This window comes from Chiloscyllium punctatum, chromosome 19 (genome assembly GCF_047496795.1).
Source record: "Chiloscyllium punctatum isolate Juve2018m chromosome 19, sChiPun1.3, whole genome shotgun sequence".
Lineage (NCBI taxonomy): Eukaryota > Metazoa > Chordata > Chondrichthyes > Orectolobiformes > Hemiscylliidae > Chiloscyllium > Chiloscyllium punctatum.
The window spans coordinates 96,617,112-96,637,965 of record NC_092757.1 but is presented as its reverse complement, the minus strand read 5'-3'; the positions used below and the strand labels follow the sequence as shown (position 1 = coordinate 96,637,965).

At 49.5% G+C, this 20,854-nt stretch overlaps 1 protein-coding gene across 4 annotated transcripts in view; it reads left to right on the top strand.

Annotated features, from left to right (window-relative positions):
• abr (ABR activator of RhoGEF and GTPase) overlaps window positions 1-20,854 on the top strand; it is a 119,201-nt gene that overhangs the window by 69,593 nt on the left and 28,754 nt on the right. For 3 of the 4 annotated variants that reach the window (XM_072590121.1, XM_072590122.1, XM_072590123.1), the window contains exons 3-10: window positions 3,935-4,039; window positions 9,382-9,567; window positions 10,243-10,350; window positions 10,452-10,512; window positions 12,170-12,222; window positions 13,686-13,826; window positions 14,825-14,946; window positions 19,784-19,958. In XM_072590121.1, coding sequence (XP_072446222.1) covers window positions 3,935-4,039; window positions 9,382-9,567; window positions 10,243-10,350; window positions 10,452-10,512; window positions 12,170-12,222; window positions 13,686-13,826; window positions 14,825-14,946; window positions 19,784-19,958 — 951 coding nt within the window. Of the gene's footprint in view, window positions 1-2,055; window positions 2,760-3,934; window positions 4,040-9,381; window positions 9,568-10,242; window positions 10,351-10,451; window positions 10,513-12,169; window positions 12,223-13,685; window positions 13,827-14,824; window positions 14,947-19,783; window positions 19,959-20,854 lie in introns of those variants that run through there. The other variant, XM_072590124.1, reaches the window with a different exon arrangement.

The window sequence follows — 20,854 nt, the reverse complement described above, 5'->3', positions numbered from 1 at the left end:
CTACTGTTTGAGGCAGGCCGTTCCATGCCCCGACTACTCTCTGAGTAAAGAAACTGTCTCTGACATCTGTCCTATATCTATCGCGGAGGATAAAGTGAGGACTGCAGATGCTGGAGATCAGAGCTGAAAATGTGTTGCTGGAAAAGTGCAGCAGGTCAGTCAGCATCCAAGGAACAGGAGAATTGATGTTTCGGGCATGAGCCCTTCTTCACGAATGAAGAAGGGGTCATGCCCGAAACGTGATTCTCCTGCTCCTTGGATGCTGACTGACCTGCTGCACTTTTCCAGCAACACATTTTCAGCTCTATATCTATCACCCCTTGATTTAAAGCTACATCCCCTCGTGCTAGCCATCACCATTCCAAAGAAAACGGCTCTGACTGTCACCCTATCTAATCCTCTGATTATCTTTTATATCTCCATTAAGTTACCTCTCAACTTTCTTCTCTTTAACTAAAACAGCTTCAAGTCCCTCAGCTATCCCTCGTAAGACCTTCCCTCCAGACCAGGCAACATTTTGGTAAAGCTTCTCTGAACCCTTTCCAAAGCTTCCACATCCTTCCTATAATGCAGTGACCAGAACCTCTACGCCCTCACCCAGGTCACTTATAAAAATGGCAAACAGCAGTGGCCCCAAAACAGACCCTTGCAGTACCCCACTAGTAACTAGGCTCCAGGATGGATATTTTCCATCAATCCACCACTCTCTGTCTCCTTCCAGCTAGCCAATTTCTGATCCAAACCACTAAATCACCCTCAATCCCATGTTTCTGTATTTTGTGCATTAGCCTACCATGGGGAACCTTATCGAACACCTTTTACTGAAATCCATACCCACCACATCAATGGCTTTACTCCCATCTACCTGTTTGGTCACCCTCTCAAAGAACTCAATAAAGTTTGTGAACCACGACCTCCACTTCACAAAACTGTGTTGACTATCCCTAATCAACTTATTTCTTTTTAGATGATTATAAATCCTTTCTCTTATAACCTTACCAGCATTTTACCCACAACCGAAGTAAGACTCACTGGTCTATAATTACCAGGGTTGTCTCTACTCCCCTTCTTGAACAAGGGAACCACATTTGCTATCCTCCGGTCTTCTGGCACTATTCCTGTAGACAATGATGACATAGAGATCAAAGCCAAAGACTCTGCAATTTCCACCCTGGATTTCTAGAGAAACCTGGGATAAATGCCATTCGGCCCAGGGGACTTATCTAATTTCACATTTTCCAGAATTGCTAACACCTTCTTGGCAACATTGTCATTCTTCAGAGTGAATATTCATTTAGCACTTCCCCATCTCCTCGGGCTTCATGCACAACTTCCCACTACTGCCCTTGACTGGGCCTGAACTTACTCTAATCATTCTTTTATTCCTGACATACCCATAGAAATCTTTAGGGTTTTCCTTGATCCAATCTACCAATGACTTCTCATGTCCCCTCCTAGCTCCTCTTAGCTCTCTCTTTAGGTAAAGCTAACTCTACACTGTTCTCATAACGCACTGCCATTACAGGGACAGTATGGGGTTAGATACAAACTAACAGTCCCTCCACACTGACCATAAGCTGCAGCTCCTGAAGATCGTGTTGGGGAGTGAATTGTTTTTTGCGCTGCTTTCTTTGGAGCTATATTCGCCTTCCTGCTTCCTATTTGGGTGTAAGTAGTTAATTGTCAGCCTGTGAGATCCCACCACCTTCTCCCTTTCTGTAATCTACCTTCCCCCACCTGGTTTTGTGCAGCTCCTGAGATCAGTCTTTGGCTGTAGGACATGTCAGCACCATTTCCTTCCCCAGTTTAAGGAGTTAAAATATCTTCTGATTGAGAAGCCAGTGGGTTCAAAGGCTGACTCCACCCCTTTATTTAGTTTGCACCTTTATCTGCTTCCAGCAGGAGGGGAGCAGAGCAGGATTGGATCAAGTGCCATGTGCTGACAGGGATTGGTGCAGTTTGAGAGCTGTAGTTATATATAGCTGTATGACGAGGTGTTGGAGGGGGCGTGTTAGAAATTTGCTCAGAGACGGAAGATATGACAGGAGTTGTGTTTGAGGCAGCCACTGAATTTTCTGTGCAGGGGTGTAATTTGCCCTGAACCCAGGAGGGTGGGGGGAAAGCAGGTGGAGATTCTGGTGTTGGCCATTGATGGGCCTGTGCTCAGATCCTGAGAGACCTGTTCAGCTGCTGGGGTTGGAGGCATTTCAGCTGCTTTATCATCAGCTGGCAGTGATCTAACTCCTGACACATTTCAAAGTGAAAACTCGGCAAAATTAAGGAACGGTTAAAAGAAGGAAGTATCGTCATTAAGCAGATTCAGCCGACTGCTGCTGTTTTTTCCTTAAAGAATCATTAACCAGTTCGAGAGATAAGGTGTACGGCTGGGGAGTGGCACAGGCTGTGATGGTTTCACCTCATTGATCCTGATAACTGACTGCAAGCAATGGAGATTTAGGGTGGGAGATCTTGGGGGACTGGAGAAAACATTGTGAAATGCTGTGTGTATCTGACTTGTGGCAGAATGAACTTTTGCCCCCCAGCCTGGTAGTGTCCGGCTGGTGCTGACACTGAGAGGTTTCTGGTGGGGCTGGTATCACTGCCATTGGGCACTCTTCATGATGATGGAAGATGCAGAGGAAGTTATTAGTTTCCTGGATAAAGTGCTTCTAGATGCAGATGCCTTGTCCCTGAATGAGTTTGAATGGGATGGAGCAAAAATTCCAGAGGCTGGACCCTCCAATCCCATGCCAGCGAAGGTGAGACAGCTGTGCAATTGTGGACAGGGCTGGGGGCATTGACTCCATTCAGGGAGGTGGGTGTGGATTGGGTTTGGGAGGGGGTTTGGGTATTGCATTGGGTGGGAGTTTGGATTGGGTTGAGGGGCTGGGTGGGAATTGAGTTTGGGGGAGAATTGGTAAGTGGATTGGGATCGTGTTTGGGAAAAGTGGATTATGTTGGGAGTGGGTGGGGTTTGATTTTGGGGAAGGGAGTGGATTGGGTTGGGGAGTGGGTGGGGATTGATTTTGGGGGAGGGATGGATTCAGTTGGGGTGTGGGTGGAGATTGAGTTTAGCAGGGGAGTGGATTGGGTTGGGGGGGTTGGATGAGGATTGCCTTTGGGGGTGGGTGGAGATTTCCTTTGGGAGGGGAGTGGATTGGGTTGGGCGTGGGTGTGGATTGGTTTGGGGGTGAGGGTGGAAATCGAGTTTAGCAGGGATGTGGATTGGGTTGGGAGGGGTGGGTGTGGATTGGTTTGGGGATGAGGGTGGAGTTCGAGTTTAGCAGGGATGTGGATTGGGTTTTGGGGGGTGGGGGTGTGGATTGGTTTGGGGGTGAGGGTGGAGATCGAGTTTAGCAGGGATGAGGATTGGGTTGGGGGTCAGTGGGGATTGAGTTTGGCATGAGAGTGGATTGCGTTTACAAGAGCAGGGCATCTGGTGCAGTTCATATTTGGGTAGAGAAGGTGTTGTTTGCAGTTTCTGAGGGACAGAGGGGACATGGAGAACCATTGAAGGCTGGAGGGTTATAGTGGGGTAGAGTTTTCCGATAGAGAGGGTTAGTTGGGGTTTTCTGTGTGAGTTTCTGGGATTAGGGCAATGATTAGAGAATCATCACCTTCAGGGAAAAATTAGAAGCGTATTGACAGGACTCATGTGAAATATAGAATTTGAGAGTTGAAATTGTTCACAATATCTTTGACTGTGGGAATGAAGCATCATAGGCCATTCAGCCCTTTGCTCTTCAATAAGTTCATGGCTAGTTGCAGTCTCTGCTCCTCTTCCTTGTCTGCCACAAGACTCCAAACTCTTCCTCAGCCTTGGGTAAATTCAGTGACCCCCACCTTCTGCCGTTTACAGGAAGTTTGCAGTCTGAACTTTAGGGATTCTTCAAATGTGTGGTTAGTGCTAACATTCAACTGGTCTATTTTACAGAGTGAGATGGATCCAGAGAAGCGATTGGAGATGAGGAATTTTGTACTGTCTGGTATCCTGGCAAGTGAGGAGATCTACTTGAACCAGCTGGAGGCCCTACTCCTGGTAGAGAAGTATTGCAGTTATTGTGTTGTCTCTGTCACTGTGTCTTTTTGATATCCCTTCACGGGATGTGGGCATCACTGGCGAGGTCATCCGTTATTGCCCGGAGAGCAGTTAGTGTAAGGACAATAGATTGTTCTCCCAAAAGGACATCAATGAACGAGGTGGATTTTTACAATTGATGGTAATGTTTATATTCCGGATTAGTATTGATTACATTGTGTTATGTGGTGAGATTTCAACCTCTGTTCCATTATCTGAGGTCTCTGGACTCCTAGTCTAGTGATGGTAGCACAGTGCCTTCACAACCCCACGTGTGTCTCTGCTTTTCTCTGTGTATTTATCTATATGTTTCTGTATATCACTCTATTTGCATAATTTGGCTGCAAATTAGTCTGTCTGTCCCTGTCTATTTGTATGTCTGTACCTTTCTCTGTGTGCCTCTGTCTTATCAATCTATGTGTGCAAGTTACTGTCTCTCTTATCCATCTGTGTGTTTGTTTCTGTACTGGTCTGTGTGTATCTTTCTATCTGTGTCCCTGTATGTCTGTATCTGTCTGTATGTCTCTGCCTGTATCAGTCTGTGTGTGTGTTTCTCTGTCTCTCTGTCTGCGTGTTTCTATCTCTGTGTCAGTCTGCGTATGTTTCTGTGTTCTTGTCCATGTTAGTCAATTTGTATGTTCCTGTTTGTGTATGTCTTTGTATCAGACTCTATCAGTCTGTGTGTATGTTTCTGTCTGTCTCTGTCTGTATGAGACTGTGTGTTTCTGCCTGTCTGTATGTATGCATCTATCTCTCTGTATCAGTCTCTGTGTATTTCTGTCTGTCTGTGTCTGTCTGTATCTGTCTCTGTGTTTCTGCCTGAGTCTCAGTCCCTGTATCAGATTATGTGCATGTTTTAATCTGTGTCTCTATCTGTTTTTTTGTGTGTGTATGTTCCTGTCTGTGTCTCTGTCTCTATTGGTCTGTATCTGTCTTTGTATAAGTTTCTGTCTATGTGTCTCGGCCTACATCAGTGTATGTTGAAGAGAGTCCACATGACAGAAGAGGAGGTGCTGGAAGTCTTAAAATGAATTAAGGTACATAAATCACTGGGACCTGATCAAATGTATCTTAGGACTTTGGAGGGTGGCTAATGCTGTGCCATTATTTAAGAAAGGCCACAGGAAAATACCTGGAAACCACGGACTGGTGAGCTAAATGTCTGTGGTGGGTAAGTTGTTAGAGGGACTTCTGAGAGACTGGATCAATAGGCACTTGGACAGGCAAGGACTCATTTAGAATATTCAGCATGGCTTTGTCCAGGGAAATTGTATCTCATGAATTTGATTGAGTTTTTTGAAGGAGCAACCAAGAAAGTAGATGAGGACAGTGCGGCAGACATTGTCTCCATGGACTTCAGCAAGGCCTTTGACAAGGTACCGCACACTAGGTTGTGAAGTAAGGTTAAATCTCATGGGATCCAGGGAGAGCTAGCCAACTGGATACAAAATTGACTTGACAGTAGAAGACAGAGGCTGATGGCAGAGGACTGTTTCTCAGATTGGAGGCCTGTGTTGACAGGGATTGGTGCTGGGTTCACTGTTGCTTGTCATTTATATAAATGATTTGGATGAGAATTTAGGAGACATGATTAGTAAGCTTGTGGATGACATCAAAATTGGTGGTTAATAATGGACAGTGAAGGTTATCTGGCAGTACAGTGAAACCTTGATCAACTGGGCCAGTGGGCTGAGGAATGGCAAATGGAGTTTAACTTAGATAAATGGAAAGTGTTGCATTTTGGTGGGTGAAACCAAGGCAGTACTTACACAGTCAATGGTAGGGCCCTGGGGAGCATTATATAAAAAAAAGAATCTAGAGATACAGGTTCACAGTTCCTTGAAAGTGGAGTCACAGGTAGACAAGGTGATGAAGAAGGCTTTTTGCATGCTTCTTTGTATTGGTCAGAGCATTGAGTGTAGGAGTCGGGACGTCTTATTGTGGCTGTTCAAGCCATTGGTGAGGCCAAATGTGGAGTTTTGCGTGAAGTTCTGGTTGCCCCACTATAGAAAGGATATAATTAAAGAGTGTAGAAAAGATTTATTGGGTTGCTGCCTGGACTGGAAGGTTCGAGATATACGGTGAGGTTTGATAGGCTGGGACTTGCCCTGGAGCATAGGAGACTGAAGGGTGACCTAATAGAGGTCTATAAAATCATGAGAGGCATAGGTAAGGTAGATAGCCAACAGCTTTTCCCCAGGGTGGGGTAATCTAAGGCTAGAGGGCATAAGTTTAAGGTGAGAAGGGTCTGGGAGACAATTTATTTACACACAGGCTGGGGAGTGTCTGGAATGGGCTGCCAGGGATAGTGGTGGAGGTGAGTATAATGTTGTTATTTAAGAAACATTTAGACAGATACGTGGATGGGATAGGTATGGAGGGCCAAATGCAGGCAAATGGAAGTAGTTTAATTGGGCCGAAAGGCCTGTTTCCACACTGTAAATCTCTGTGACTATGTGTATGTTTCAATCTCTCTCTCTATCTATAGCCGTCTGTCTGCATGTATGTGTTCAAGGTTTTTTAATTTATTGACCGGAAATGCTTCTCTCTGTCATGACTTGTTTACTGGCCATTTATAGTTGTCCTTCTATTTAGCGGCTTTCCAAATTATGAAAATATTATAGGCAGATCACTTTCTTTCAACAGAGTTCCTGAGATTCCTTGCTACCCTTGCCCTTCAAGCTTATATTTAAAATTGCATTTCTATGTCAGATATTCTCTGATGTTATTAGTTTTGAAAATGTGCTACTGAGCTGCCTTCTTGAATAAAATAACAACCTGCTGGGTCATTTCAGACAGCAATAACAATTTGACGGTGTTGTGAAACTGGAGTCATATGTAGGCCAGATGGGAAAGGGTCACCATGAGGTTTCTATGGTTTCAGACCGAAGATCCAGCCTCCAGCTGCTTTATCTCATGTCTGCTACTTCATGCCTTTATGGCCAGTGTTTTAGTCACTACTCTGCAACCAGGCAGTTTCTGTGTCTCAGACTGACCACTCAGAGCTGCCCAGTCTGCACTGACTGGAATGTAGGTGCACATGACCTTGGGGAGGAGGATATACTGTACACCACAACTCCACAGCAAAACAGTGCCACTTCAACTGCTGCCCGCGAGACTCCCAATTGAAACAAACCTGTGCCAGAACAGATAAGCACAAACCTGATCCGAACTAGCTGATCCCAGGAATTGATTCCAAGAACCAATCCTGGATGCTGATCACAGGAGCTGATCTCAACCAGGAGCCGATCTTGGGGGATGATGCCAGGCATTAATTCCGAACCATATTCTGCACAGATCTCACTTGAGGCCCCAAGATTGGGAATCTTTAAATGGAATTTATTGCAAATTCGGAGAGGGAAATCAGAAGCTCCACGCCAGTCCTAAACAGTTCAGAGAGTGAGGGGTCAAACACTACTGCCTCAGGCGACTAACTGTGTGGAGTTTGCACATTCTCCCCGTGTCTGGGTGGGTTTCCTCCGGGTGCTCCGGTTTCCTCCCACAGTCCAAAGATGTGCAGGTCAGGTGAATTGGCCATGCTAAATTGCCCATAGTGTTAGGTAAGGGGTAGATGTAGGGGTATGGGTGGGTTACGCTTCGGCGGGGCGGTGTGGACTTGTTGGGCCGAAGGGCCTGTTTCCACACTGTAATGTAATGTAATCTAATCTAATCAAACTACTGACCTCCTGACAGTGTGGTGCTCCCTCAGCACTGACCCTCTGACAATGCCCACTCCCTCAGCACTGACCCTCCAACACTGCGACACTCCCTCAGCACTGACCCTCTGACAGTGTGGCGCTCCCTCAGCACTGACCCTCCGAACATGCGGCGCACCCTCAGCACTGACCCTCCGACAGTGCAGCACTTCCTTAGCACTGACCCTCTGACAGTGCATCACTCCCTCAGCACTGACCCTCCAACACTGCGACACTCCCTCAGCACTGACCCTCTGACAGTGTGGCGTTCCCTCAGCACTGACCCTCCGAACATGCGGCGCACCCTCAGCACTGACCCTCTGACAGTGCATCACTCCCTCAGCACTGACCCTCTGACAGTGTGACACTCCCTCATCACTGACTTTCCGAACATGCGGCGCTCCCTCAGTACTGACTCTCCGAACATACGGCACTCCCTCAGCACTGACCCTCCGAACATACGGTGGTCCCTCAGCACTGACCCTCTGACAGTGCGGCGCTCCCTCAGCACTGACCCTCTGACAGTGCATCACTCCCTCAGCACTGACCCTCTGACAGTGCGACGCTCCCTCAGCACTGACCCTCCGACAGTGCGGCGCTCGCTCTGCGCTGACCCTCCGACAGTGCGGCGCTCGCTCTGCGCTGACCCTCCGACAGTGCGGCGCTCCCTCTGCGCTGACCCTCCGACAGTGCGGCGCTCCCTCTGCACTGACCCTCCAACAGTGCGGCGCTCGCTCTGCGCTGACCCTCCGACAGTGCGGCGCTCCCTCAGCACTGACCCTCCGACAGTGTGGCGCTCGCTCTGCGCTGACCCTCCGACAGTGCGGCGCTCGCTCTGCGCTGACCCTCCAACAGTGCGGCGCTCCCTCAGCACTGACCCCCCGACAGTGCAGCGCTCGCTCTGCGCTGACCCTCCAACAGTGCAGCGCTCCCTCAGCACTGACCCCCCGACAGTGCGGCGCTCGCTCTGCGCTGACCCTCCGACAGTGCGGCGCTCGCTCTGCGCTGACCCTCCAACAGTGCGGCGCTCGCTCTGCGCTGACCCTCCGACAGTGCGGCGCTCCCTCTGCGCTGACCCTCCGACAGTGCGGCGCTCCCTCTGCACTGACCCTCCAACAGTGCGGCGCTCCCTCAGCACTGACCCTCCGACAGTGTGGCGCTCGCTCTGCGCTGACCCTCCGACAGTGCGGCGCTCGCTCTGCGCTGACCCTCCAACAGTGCGGCGCTCCCTCAGCACTGACCCCCCGACAGTGCAGCGCTCGCTCTGCGCTGACCCTCCAACAGTGCAGCGCTCCCTCAGCACTGACCCCCCGACAGTGCAGCGCTCGCTCTGCGCTGACCCTCCAATTGTGGTAATGTCGTTAGAGACAACTCAATGAAGTAACATGTCTGGCTCAGTCACTCACTTTGAGTCAAACAGTCATTGTTTCTAGTCCCCAAGGCCTGCCCTGGACCAGTGTAAATGGTTTGGAAACCTAGCCATCCTGGAGTGGAGAGGGGGGTTCGCTCAATGACCAAAGTGTCTCAGTGTCTGTGAACTTTTGTAGCTCAGTTATAGAGAATCCTATTGACCATGTCACTGGCTTTTTCCGGAACCCTCTCTTCCAGCCACTGAAGCCACTCAAAGCTGCTGCTACCACCTCACAGCCGGTTCTGACCAATCAACAAATTGAGACCATCTTCTACAAGGTGCAGGAAATCCAACAGATTCACCGAGAATTCTGTGACAGTCTGCGTCCCAAAATCGAGAACTGGGATTCCCAGCATTCTGTGGGACACCTCTTCCAGAAGCTGGTAAATGGGGAAGGGGCACTGCGAGTGGATGTGTGCGCGGCCAACTGTCACCCCCTCCCCCTGAGCTTTCCCTCTGTCAGGATGATTCCAGACTGTATGTTCCATCTCATCCTCTCCTCCCCCCACTCCCCCACCCCCAGTTTCTGTCTCTGTCTGTCGCTCTTTCTTTTCCCCTTCTCTGTGTCTCTTTCCCATTGTCTTCCCAGCTTCCCATCTCTCCCCCAGATGTCTGTCTCTCTTTCCTTCCCTCCCTATCTCCCCCCCCCTCACTTACCCCTCTTTTCCACCTCACCTTTCCCCTTTCTTCCCTCCCTCTCTCTTTCCCCACCCTCATGTCTCTACTATCTCTTGTCCATCTTCTCTCTCCCCTCCCTCATACGAACTAGGAGCAGGAGTAGGCCGACTGACCCTTCTAGCCTGCTCCCCCCAATCAATAGGATCATGACTGATCTTCTCGTGGACTCAGATTCACTTACCTGTGTACTCTCAACGTATCCCTTAATTCCTTCATTGTTCAAAAAAAAACCTTAGCTTTAAAAACATTTACTGAAATAGTGTGAACGACTTCACTGGGCAGGGAATCCCATAGATTTACAACCCTCTGGGTGAAGATGTACCTTCTCTATGCCCCACTCTGACCCTGCTCTGATTGCCCCTCCCTCTCTCTGTCTATAGGCTGAAGGTCTCGGAGTGTACCAGGCCTTTGTGGGAAATTATAAAGTTGCTGTGGAGACAGTTGAGAGATGTAGCTTGGCTAACAACAACTTCAGGAAGATCTCAGAGGTAAGGTGGGATTACATGGAGTAACTGACCTGAGGCAATAGGTTTGGGCTGAGAGGTCACTCTGTGTCAGCTGACTGTTCTTCCTCTCTCTCTCTTTTAAGAATCTGAAAGTCAAAAGCCCCAAGGATTCAAAGGAATGTTCCACCTCTGTCACATTGGAAGGTAGGTTTCTCGAACATGCTTTTGAAGGTAGTGACCTTGTGCTGTGAGCCCCTCAGACTTGCACTGCCCCATTGCTGGGTCCACATGTCGATCTGTGATCTGAGCACTCGCTGTGTCCTTATTGTTGCTGATCCATGTATGAGCCTGGTGACTGTCTGTCAGTGTGTACCGAGCCCACTACCCCGCCCTTCCCCCAGCAATCCATGTGACAGCAGGACTCGGAGCTGGGTGTGGACAGGACTGAGTAATATACAGAGAGTGAGGGAGGAGGGGAGGCGATGGAGATGTTGCTGATACTCCGGCTCTGCTGCAAGTGCAGCTGCTATGGTAAATGCTTGGTGTTGTTGCTTTGTGTCTTTGTGTATCTCTGCCTCATCCATATTCTGCTCATTAAGCTGCCTCTGTGTGAAAGCGAATACATGAGACAATAGCAGTCGACTTGCCTGTTTCCCCTGCTGCCTTCACCTCGACAATCTTACTCCCATTTACTTTGATGATTAGAGGTGCTTTCCTTTGTCCTTGTGGTCACCTTCTAAAACATAAAAGAGATTAATCCCAAAGCATAGGCAATGTTTGACATTCTGAGGACATTCAAGAGAGATTGCACATTCTCCACTCACTGTGCTCCCGATATTTGCAGCAGACTCTCCCTGATTCAGGGGCAAGGGAGATAACATTGACTCTGTGTTTCCCCCTCCTGCCTGAGGCTTTCGATCTGGAGGGTTTCTCTCAAAAACTTGTGGCCAGTGAGCACAGATTGGACCCTAACCCCCTGTGGGCACAGATTTACCGGCCCTACCTGACCCCTCAATGCCAGAATCACTTGTGTGTAATGGGCAGGGGTCTGTGTGTGTAATCAGTGGAGTCTGTATTATGCCCACCCAGTTTTCAAGTGAAAATGATCCTACATGTTCCTTTGTTAGCGAGTCTTGTTGCTAGGCAGGGGAACAGTGTGTGAATCTGTCCATTCCTGTGTGTGAGAATGCTGGGACTCAGCAATGCAGAATTGTTAGCCTGCAGCAAGCAACTTCCCTGTGTGTGTCACTAGTGACAAAAATCACATTTGTGATCAAAAACAAACTCATAAAAGAGTCAAAACAGAGAATCCTGTTACTGTTTCTGGAGACATAGCTCACATTTGAAATGCCACAAGTCCCTGGAATTCAGCGAGAGGGAAAGAGACCATTTCACTGTTCACTGAACAAGATTCTCATCATTGCCACGAAAATGTTATCATTGTCAGTAAAGCTTCCTCGACATTGTCCCCCATCAAATACTCCCAGGACAGGGACAGCATGGGGTTAGATACAGTGTAAAGCTCCCTCGACACTGTCCCCCATTAAACACTCCCAGGACAGGGACAGCATAGGGTTAGATACAGTGTAAAGCTCCCTCTGCACTGTCCCCATTAAACACTCCCAGGACAGGGACAGTATGGAGTTAGATACAGAGTAAAGCTTCCCCTACACTGTGCCCCATCAAATACTCCCAGGACAGGGACAGCATGGGGTTAGATACAGTATAAAGCTCCCTCTACACTGTCCCCATCAAACCCTCCCAGGACAGGGACAGCACAGGGTTAGATACAGAGTTAATCTATGATTAGGTAAAGTGATTGTAAAAGTTTATTTTTCTCAGCCGTGTCTATCTGTTTCAGCTCTGCTCTACAAGCCAATCAACCGAGTCACTCGAAGCACCCTGGTGCTACATGTGAGTATTCAACCTGTCCTAATGGTAAGCTTTAATATTCAAAGAATGGTCACTTTGTGTAACAGAAGGGACAAAAATATTATCACAAAATATGACCCAACTGTGAAGAACACAAAGAGGAGTTGTATAATCAAAATTTTATGGAGTCCCAATTGGAATCATTTCCACCACCCACACCCCAACACACACGCGCACACACGTACATATTTGAATTCAATAATATCTGGAGTTAAGAATCTAATAAATGATCAAAAATCCATTATTGACTGACAGAAAAATCATCTGGTTCATTATTGTCCTTTAGAGAAGGAAACTGCCATCCTCACCCAGCCTATACTTGACTGCTGACCCACAGCAATGTGGTTGGCACCTAACTGCCCTCTGGGCAATTAGGGATGGGCAATAACCGCTGGGCCTAGTCAGCGACACCCTCATCCTGTGAATTAATAAACAAGAAAATAGTGCAGCACTCCCTCAGCACTGACCCTCTGACAGTACGGCACTCCCTCAGCACTGACCCTCTGACAGTGCGACATTCCCTGAGTACTGACCCTCTGACAGTGCGGCACTCCCTCAGCACTGACCCTCCGACAGTGCGGCGCTCCCTCAGCACTGACCCTCTGACAGTGCGGCGCTCCCTCAGCACTGACCCTCCGACAGTGCGGCGCTCCCTCAGCACTGACCCTCCGACAGTGCGGCGCTCCCTCAGCACTGACCCTCCGACAGTGCGGCGCTCCCTCAGCACTGACCCTCCGACAGTGCGGCGCTCCCTCAGCACTGACCCTCCGACAGTGCGGCGCTCCCTCAGCACTGACCCTCCGACAGTGCGGCGCTCCCTCAGCACTGACCCTCCGACAGTGCGGCGCTCCCTCAGTTGGCCGTGGGATGTGCTATCCTGCGTTTTGTGCTGGAATTTCTGAAATGGGCCTTTAACCCAGTGATTGGTGCTTGTAATGTGAAAGTCTTGCCCTGGAATCTCAGCACCACCTCCACATCACCACCTACTTTTCCCCCCCACGGCTTTTCACCAGGTCTATTGAATTGGAAATTTCAGGGATGGCCTTTGGAATATCACTCTGCCCCACTTAAAATCCTTTGTGTGAAAAAGCAAGCAATTCAGCCCATTGAGCCCATACTGATTCTCCAAACAGCATTCCCCCCCAACCCACCTATAACCCTGTATTTCTCATGGTAAACCCATCTAGTCTGCACCTCCCTGAACACTGGACAGTTTAGCATGGCCAATCCACCCTAACCTGCACATCTGTGGACTGTAGGAGGAAACCGGAGTACCTGGAGGAAACCCACGCAGATACGGGGAGAATGTTCGAGCTCTACACAGACAGTCGCCTGAGGTGGGAATCGAACCCAGGTCCGTGGCACTGTGAAGAGCACTGTGCTGCCTTAACGTTGCTGAGGAAGTAGAGGCAGGTTTAACAGAGCTGCTGTGTCTGTGATTGCAGGATCTCCTGAAGCACACTCCAACACAGCATCCCGACTACCCCTTACTGCAGGATGCTCTCCGAATCTCTCAGAATTTCCTGTCCAGCATTAATGAGGAAATCTCTGATCGACACGCACACATGACACTGGCAAAGGGAGAGGTGAGTGGACATGTCTGGTGGGGCTGGAGCCTGGGGCATGGGTTGGCTGCTGTCGGATGGATCATTGTCACCTGATGCTGGTCTGACTGACAATTCCCCCAGAATTCGAGGCTGCAGCTAACAGCAGGGTTGAGAGCCTTTGCAGACAGCTTCCTGTTGGCCATTACTGCTCCTTGTTCATTGCTAAAAGGAGACGAGAAGCTGATGCTTTTCATTGTGCACTCGTCAGAACTAGGATGTCAAAAACAGCCCTGAGAAATCAGACACCATTTTACCAGGCATGAGAACAGAGTGCTGATTGGTTGAGCTATTATTGGCAATGTAGCAACAACAGTTAACTGTCAATCTGAATTTGCAGACCAGGCAGGTACTGACTGTTAACAAGTCTTATTGATCATTGACAGTGAACAGCCGGCTGATGGTGTTTGCAAGCTGAGGACATTATTTCCACCATTAAATGTGATTCTGCTCCTGGATGTCATTTATCAAAAAATCAGAGTTACAGAAGCCCCTGACATTAATACTCAGGGCTCTGTTTTATGAGGGCTAAAAGAATTTGTTCGAGTGTTCCATCTTTTTTTAAACAAAGGGGGTCATATCACATCTCCACGCCAAGAATGATTCAACCAATCAGGACCCTATTCTCATACCTTATAAAATGATGTCTCTTTTTCAAGTTGTTTCTTGTGTCCGAGTTGTGATCAGTTCACCTTCTCTCTGTTTAGTATTGTTGATGTCCTGTACTTCCCTTGTTTCAGATTCATTTGATTGATTTGATGTGCCCTGCCCATCCCTGAGACATGGTGTGGATTATTCCCCCATAACTCCCCTGGCATGTTGGTAAATGATGTTGATGATTGCCCCTAGATGGTAACCTCCACCACACCCACACCACCCTTTGGTGGATTTCCTGTCATCCCATGGCAATGGTTTCCACCAGTAGAGCTCCCTCCGACAGTGGTGACCCTGCGTGAATATCTTCCTGCTTTCTCTTTCAGAATCGGCAGTTGGTGAGAGACGGTTTTATTGTTGAAGTTTCAGAGGGATCCAGGAAACTACGACATGTTTTCCTCTTCACTGATCTCCTGTTGTGCGGCAAACTGAAAAAGCAGGCAGTCGGGTAGGGAATTTCCGGGTCTGCATTCTGCTAATGGAGACAGATTTCTGGGGTGTACAGGCCCCAGGCCAGTGGGAAATTAATAAAATGAACAGACTCAGCGAAAGAAACAGTTATCTGATTGAGCTGATACAGTTAAAGCTAGGGCTGATGCAGTAGATGTTAAGTTTTAAGATTTGCTAAAGGGAAGATATATGGCATTATTTGTCTCTCTTTATCCGTCTTGCTCAGTCACACCCACACTGTGGCCTGTGTGATTAGATTAGATTACTTACAGTGTGGAAACAGGCCCTTTGGCCCAACAAGTCCACACCGCCCCGCCGAAGCGCAACCCACCCATACCCCTACATTTATCCCTTACCTAACACTACGGTGTGCATGGCTCCTCTCTGAACATCCTACTCCTCCTCATCTGTCTGCCTCTGTCTTACCATGTCTCTGGTATTGTCCCTATGTCACTCCCACCCCCCCCCCCCACACTCTGACCCACTCCCCCCTCCCCCACACTCTAACCTACACTATTCCATTTTCTTCCATATGTCTACCCAATGATCATTTAAATGGCCTTGAAGTTGGCAAGTCTACTACTGTTACAGGCAATGTGTTCCACGCCCCTACTACTCCCTGAGTAAAGAAACTACCTCTGATATCTGTCCGATATCAATCACCCCTCAATTTAAAGCTATGTCCCTTCGTTCTAGCCATCACCATCTGAGGAAAAAGGCTCTCCCTGTCCACCTTATCTAAATCTCTGATTATCTTATATGTCTCAATAAAGTCACCTCTCGACCTTCTCTCTAACAAAAACAGCCTCAAGTCCCTCAGCCTTTCCTCGTAAGACCTTCCCTCCATACCAGGCAACATTCTAGTAAATCTCCTCTGAACCTTTTCCAAAGCTTCCTCATCTTTCTTATAATGCGGTGACCAGAACTTTACACAATACTCCAAGTGCGGCCACACTAGTGTCTTGTACAGCTGCAGCATAACTTCATGGCTCTGAAACTCAATCCCTCTACCAATAAAAGCTAACACACCGTATGCCTCCTTAACAACCCTATCAACCTGGGTGGCAACTTTCAGGGATCTATGTACATGGACACCGAGATTTCTCTGCTCATCTACACTGCCAAGAATCTTATCATTAGCCCAGTATTCTGCACTCCTGTTACTCCTTCCAAAGTAAATCATCTCACACGTTTATGCATTAAACTCCATTTGCCACCTCAGCCCAGCTCTGCAGCTTATCTATGTCCCTCTGTAACCTGCAACATCATTCAGCACTATCCACAACTGCATCAATCTTAGTGTCGTCTGAAAATTTACTAACCCATGCTTCTACACTCTTATCCAGGTTGTTTATAAAAATGACTAACAGCAGTGGACCCAACACCGATCCTTGCAGTACACCACTAGTAACTGAACTCTAGGATGAACATTTCCCATCAATCACCACTCTCTGTCTCCTTCCAGCTAGCCAATTTCTGATCCAAACCACTAAATCACCCTCAATCCCATGTTTCTGTATTTTGTGCATTAGCCTACCATGGGGAACCTTATCAAATGCCTTACTGAAATCCATACCCACCACATCAATGGCTTTGCTCTCATCTACCTGTTTGGTCACCCTCTCAAAGAACTCAATAAAGTTTGTGGGGCATGACCTATCCTTCACAAAATCGTGTTGACTATCCCTAATCAAATTTTCCCTTTCTAGATGATTATAAATCCTATCTAAGAACCAAGAACAAAGAAAATTTACAGCCCGGGAACAGGCCCTCCAAGCCTGAGCCGATCCAAATCTATTGTCTAAACCTATCGCCCACTTCCTAAGCATCTGCGTCCCTCTGCTCCCCATCTACTCCTGCATCTGTCCAAACGCATCTTAAATGAATCTACCGTGCCTGCCTCTACCACCTCTGCTGGCAACGTGTTCCAGACACCCACCACTCTCTGTGTGAAGTACTTACTGCGTGTATCCCCCTTAAACTTTCCACTTCTCACCTTGCACGCATGACCTCTGGTTATTGGATCCTTCACCCTAGGAAAAGCTTATCTCTATCCACCCTGTCTATACCCTTCATGGTTTTGTAAACCTCAATCAGGTCCCCCCTCAATCTCTTTTTTTCTAATGAAAACAATCCAAACCTACTGAACCTCCCTTCATAGCTAGCACCTTCCATACCAGGCAACATCCTCGTAAACCTTCCCTGCACCCTCTCCAAAGCGTCCACATTCTATCTCTTATAACCTTTTCCAAACCTTTACCCAAAACAAAAGTAAGGCTCACTGCTGTATAATTACCAGAGTTGTTTCTACTCCCCTTCTTGAACAAGGGAACCACATTTGCTATCCTCCAATCTTCTGGCACTATTCCTGTAGACAATGACAACTTAAATATCAAAGCCAAAGCTCTGCAATCTCCTCCCTGGCTTCTCAGAGAATCCTAGGATAAATCCCCTCATTCTGCCCTCCCATCATTCCGCCCCCCCCCCCCCCCCCACTCCAGCCCCCCCATTCCGTTCCCCCCCTCACTCTATGCCCCCATTCCGTCCCCCCTCACTCCACCCCACATTCCGTCCCCCCACTCCATCCCCCCCATTCCTTCGACTCATCCCCCCATTCCGTACCCCCCCTCACTCCATCCTCCCCATTCTGTTTACCCCCACCTCCCCATATCCCACTCCTCCCACCACCTCCCCTGGCCCCCATCCCCAATTCAGCTGCTCACCCTCTCTCTCATGCTGTCTCTGTCTCACTTTTTCTCTCTCTCTCTCTCTCTCTCTCTCTCTCTCTCTCTCTCTCTCTCTTCCTCTCTGGGGGGCTCTCCATCTCTCTCTCCCAGTTTCACTCCCTGTCCCTCTCTATTTCTCTATCAGCTCTCTATCTCTCTCACTCTGTCCGTCTTGCTGGTGCCTCTGTCCTTCTCTTGCACATTGCTGCCATCATAGAGCAGGATTGAGGGGCTGAATGGCTTCCTGTGTTCCTATTGATTGTTGGAGCACCCATTTTTTTTTTTGAGCTGACAATTCCACGCTGTTACCTGTGCGCTGGGTATTCAGCTTTGAGTTCTGCCTTTTTTCTATCTTTGCAAACTCCGAGTGTTGTGTACTGCCTGTGGGTGCAGTGTGGGTACTCTCCCTGTCATTACCTGTGTGACCAGCCTGCTGTCTCATGTTGGCCTTTTCCTTTCAGTGACCACAACTTCCTACACGTGATCGCACAGCTCTCCCGGGCAATTTCTCTGTCTATCTTTCTCCCCATCTTGTTCTCTTTATCTATCTCTCTTTCTTTCACCCTTTCTCTCTCTTTATCTCTTTATCTTTTTCACTGTCTGTCTCCCCCTTCCCTGTCTCTTTCTCTCTATCTCGGTCCCCCTCCCTCCCTCTCCCTGTCCCCCCTTTCTGTCTTCTTGTTACCCCATCTCTCTCTGTCCCCCTTCTCTCTCTCATACCCCCCCCTCTCTGTCTGTCCCCCCCATCTGTATTCCCCTGTCCCTCTCTCTCTGCCCTACGTCCCTCCCCCTGTCAATGCCCTCGTTCCCCCCTCTCTGTCCCCCTTCCCGTCTCCCTGTTAACCCCACTGTCTGTCCCCGTGTCACCCTCCTTGTCCCCCTTACTCTGAACCCCCTGCCCCCCCATCCCCCCCTCTCTCTCTCTCCCCTCCTCTCTCTCTGTCCCCCTCCTCTCTCTATCTGTCCCACTCCTCTCTCTATCTCTGTCCCCTTCCTCTTTCTCTGTCTCTCCCTCTCTGTCCCCCCCCTCTCTGTTTCCCCCCCCGTCCCCCCGCTCTCTGCCCCCCCGCTCTCTGTCTCCCTCCCTTGCTCCACCCCCCTCTCCGTACCCCTCCTCACTCTCTCTGTCCCCCTCCTCTTTCTCTGTTACCCTCCTCTCTCTCTCTCTTGCTCCACCCCCCCCTCTCCGTCCCCCGTTCTCCCCCCACCGTCCCGCTACTCTCTCTCTGTCCCCCCTCCTCTTTCTTGTCCCCCCTCCTCTCTCTCTCTGTCTCCCTCCCTCGCTCCACCCCTCTCTCTGCCCCCCCGCCCCCCCTCTCTCTGCCCCCCCGCTCCCCCTCTCTCTGTCCTCCTCCCTCTCTCTTCCTCCCCCGTCTCTGTTTTCCCCCCCTCTGTTCCTCGCCCTCCTCTCTCTGTTCCCCTCCTCTCTCTCTCTCTCTCTCTCTCCCCTCTCTCTCTCCTCCTCCTCCTCTTCCTCCTCCTCTCTCTCTCTCCCCCTCCCCTCTCTCTCTCTCTCCCCCTCCTCTCTATCTCTGTCCCCCTCCTCTCTCTTTGTCTCCCCCCTCTCTGTTCCCCGGTTTCCCCCCCTCCTCTCTCTCTCTCTGTCCCCCCTCCTCTCTCTGTTCCCCTGTCCCCCTCCTCTCTCTCTGCCCCCGCCCTCTCTGTTCCCCGGTCCCCTCCCTCCCTCTCTGTCCCCCTCCCCTCTCTGTTCCCCGGTTCCCCCCCTCTCTGCCCCCTCCTCTCTCTCCGCCCCCCTCTCTGTCCCCCTCCGCTGTCTCTTCCCCTCCCCCCCCTCTGACCCTCTGTTCCCCCTACCCTCCTCCCCTCCCCTCTCTCTCTCTCTCACACACACACACACACACACACACACACACACACAGCCTGTCCTCCTTCATGTGTTTGTTAAACTGTGGAATTTTAAAAAGCACAGCAGCTCAAACAGCGTCAGAGGAACAGGAAAAACCTGAAAAGGTTGAAACCTTGACTCTCCTGCTCCTTTGCTGCTGCTTGAGCTGTTGTGTTTTTCCAGCTCCATGTTTTATTGCCTCTGACTTGCCAGCACCTGCAGTCCTCACTGTCTCCCCCTGGTATGTTTGTTCTGGTTGTTAGGAGGCAGCAGCTGCAGCAGTATGACTGTAAGTGGTACATTCCCCTGGCTGACCTCATCTTCCTGTCTGCTGAGGATTTGGAGCCAAGTCCACAGGTTCATGTGGTGCCTGAGCATGAACTCGAGGAAATGAAGATGAAGATATCTCACACCAAGAATGAAATCCAGAGGGAAAAGGTGAGGGCTGAACCCAGGCTGACTGCACTGAGCTGCCTGTGTCCTTGGTCTACAGGCTGGGCCCCCTATAGCAGGCTGACAGGATGGTTAGCATACTGTAACTTGGTGCTGGCTCTGGGGAATTGGCTTGAAGTGGTTTCTGTGCCTGTGAGATGGTGTTGGGACAGTGCAGTTGGAGGGTAAAATGGGAGGATAGGAAATGCAGTTGGTGGACAGGGGAACTGTGGGTGGATTGAACAGGTGCAGGAGCCATGTTTAAGGAATTCAGGGCATCGGAGGGAATATGGGTTTGGGCTGATAGAGTTCAACGCCATGGAGATGGGTTGGGTGGATTGAACTCAGCATTACGCTGAAGGGAAAGGCTTTGTGGGGGTAAGGATTGGGGAGGGGGTGACAGGATTAGGCTCAGGACATCAGCAATGGAAATGTCCCTGAGGGTCAGTTCCAGATCACTGTTGGGGAAACTCCCCTTTCCATAGACTGTAAATCTGATACTCATCCTCACCCACTTCTTCCCCTCCTCTCCACCTCGACACCTCCATCTCTCCCTTTCTCCCCAATCTCTCTCTCTCTCCCCAATCTCTCTCTCTCTCCCCAATCTCTCTCTCTCCCCAATCTCTCTCTCTCTCTCTCCCCAATCTCTCTCTCTCTCTCTCTCTCCCCAATCTCTCTCTCTCTCTCTCCCCAATCTCTCTCTCTCTCTCTCCCCAATCTCTCTCTCTCTCTCTCTCCCCAATCTCTCTCTCTCTCTCTCTCCCCAATCTCTCTCTCTCTCTCTCCCCAATCTCACTCTCTCTCTCTCCCCAATCTCTCTCTCTCTCTCCCCAATCTCTCTCTCTCTCTCCCCAATCTCTCTCTCTCCCCAATCTCTCTCTCTCCCCAATCTCTCTCTCTCC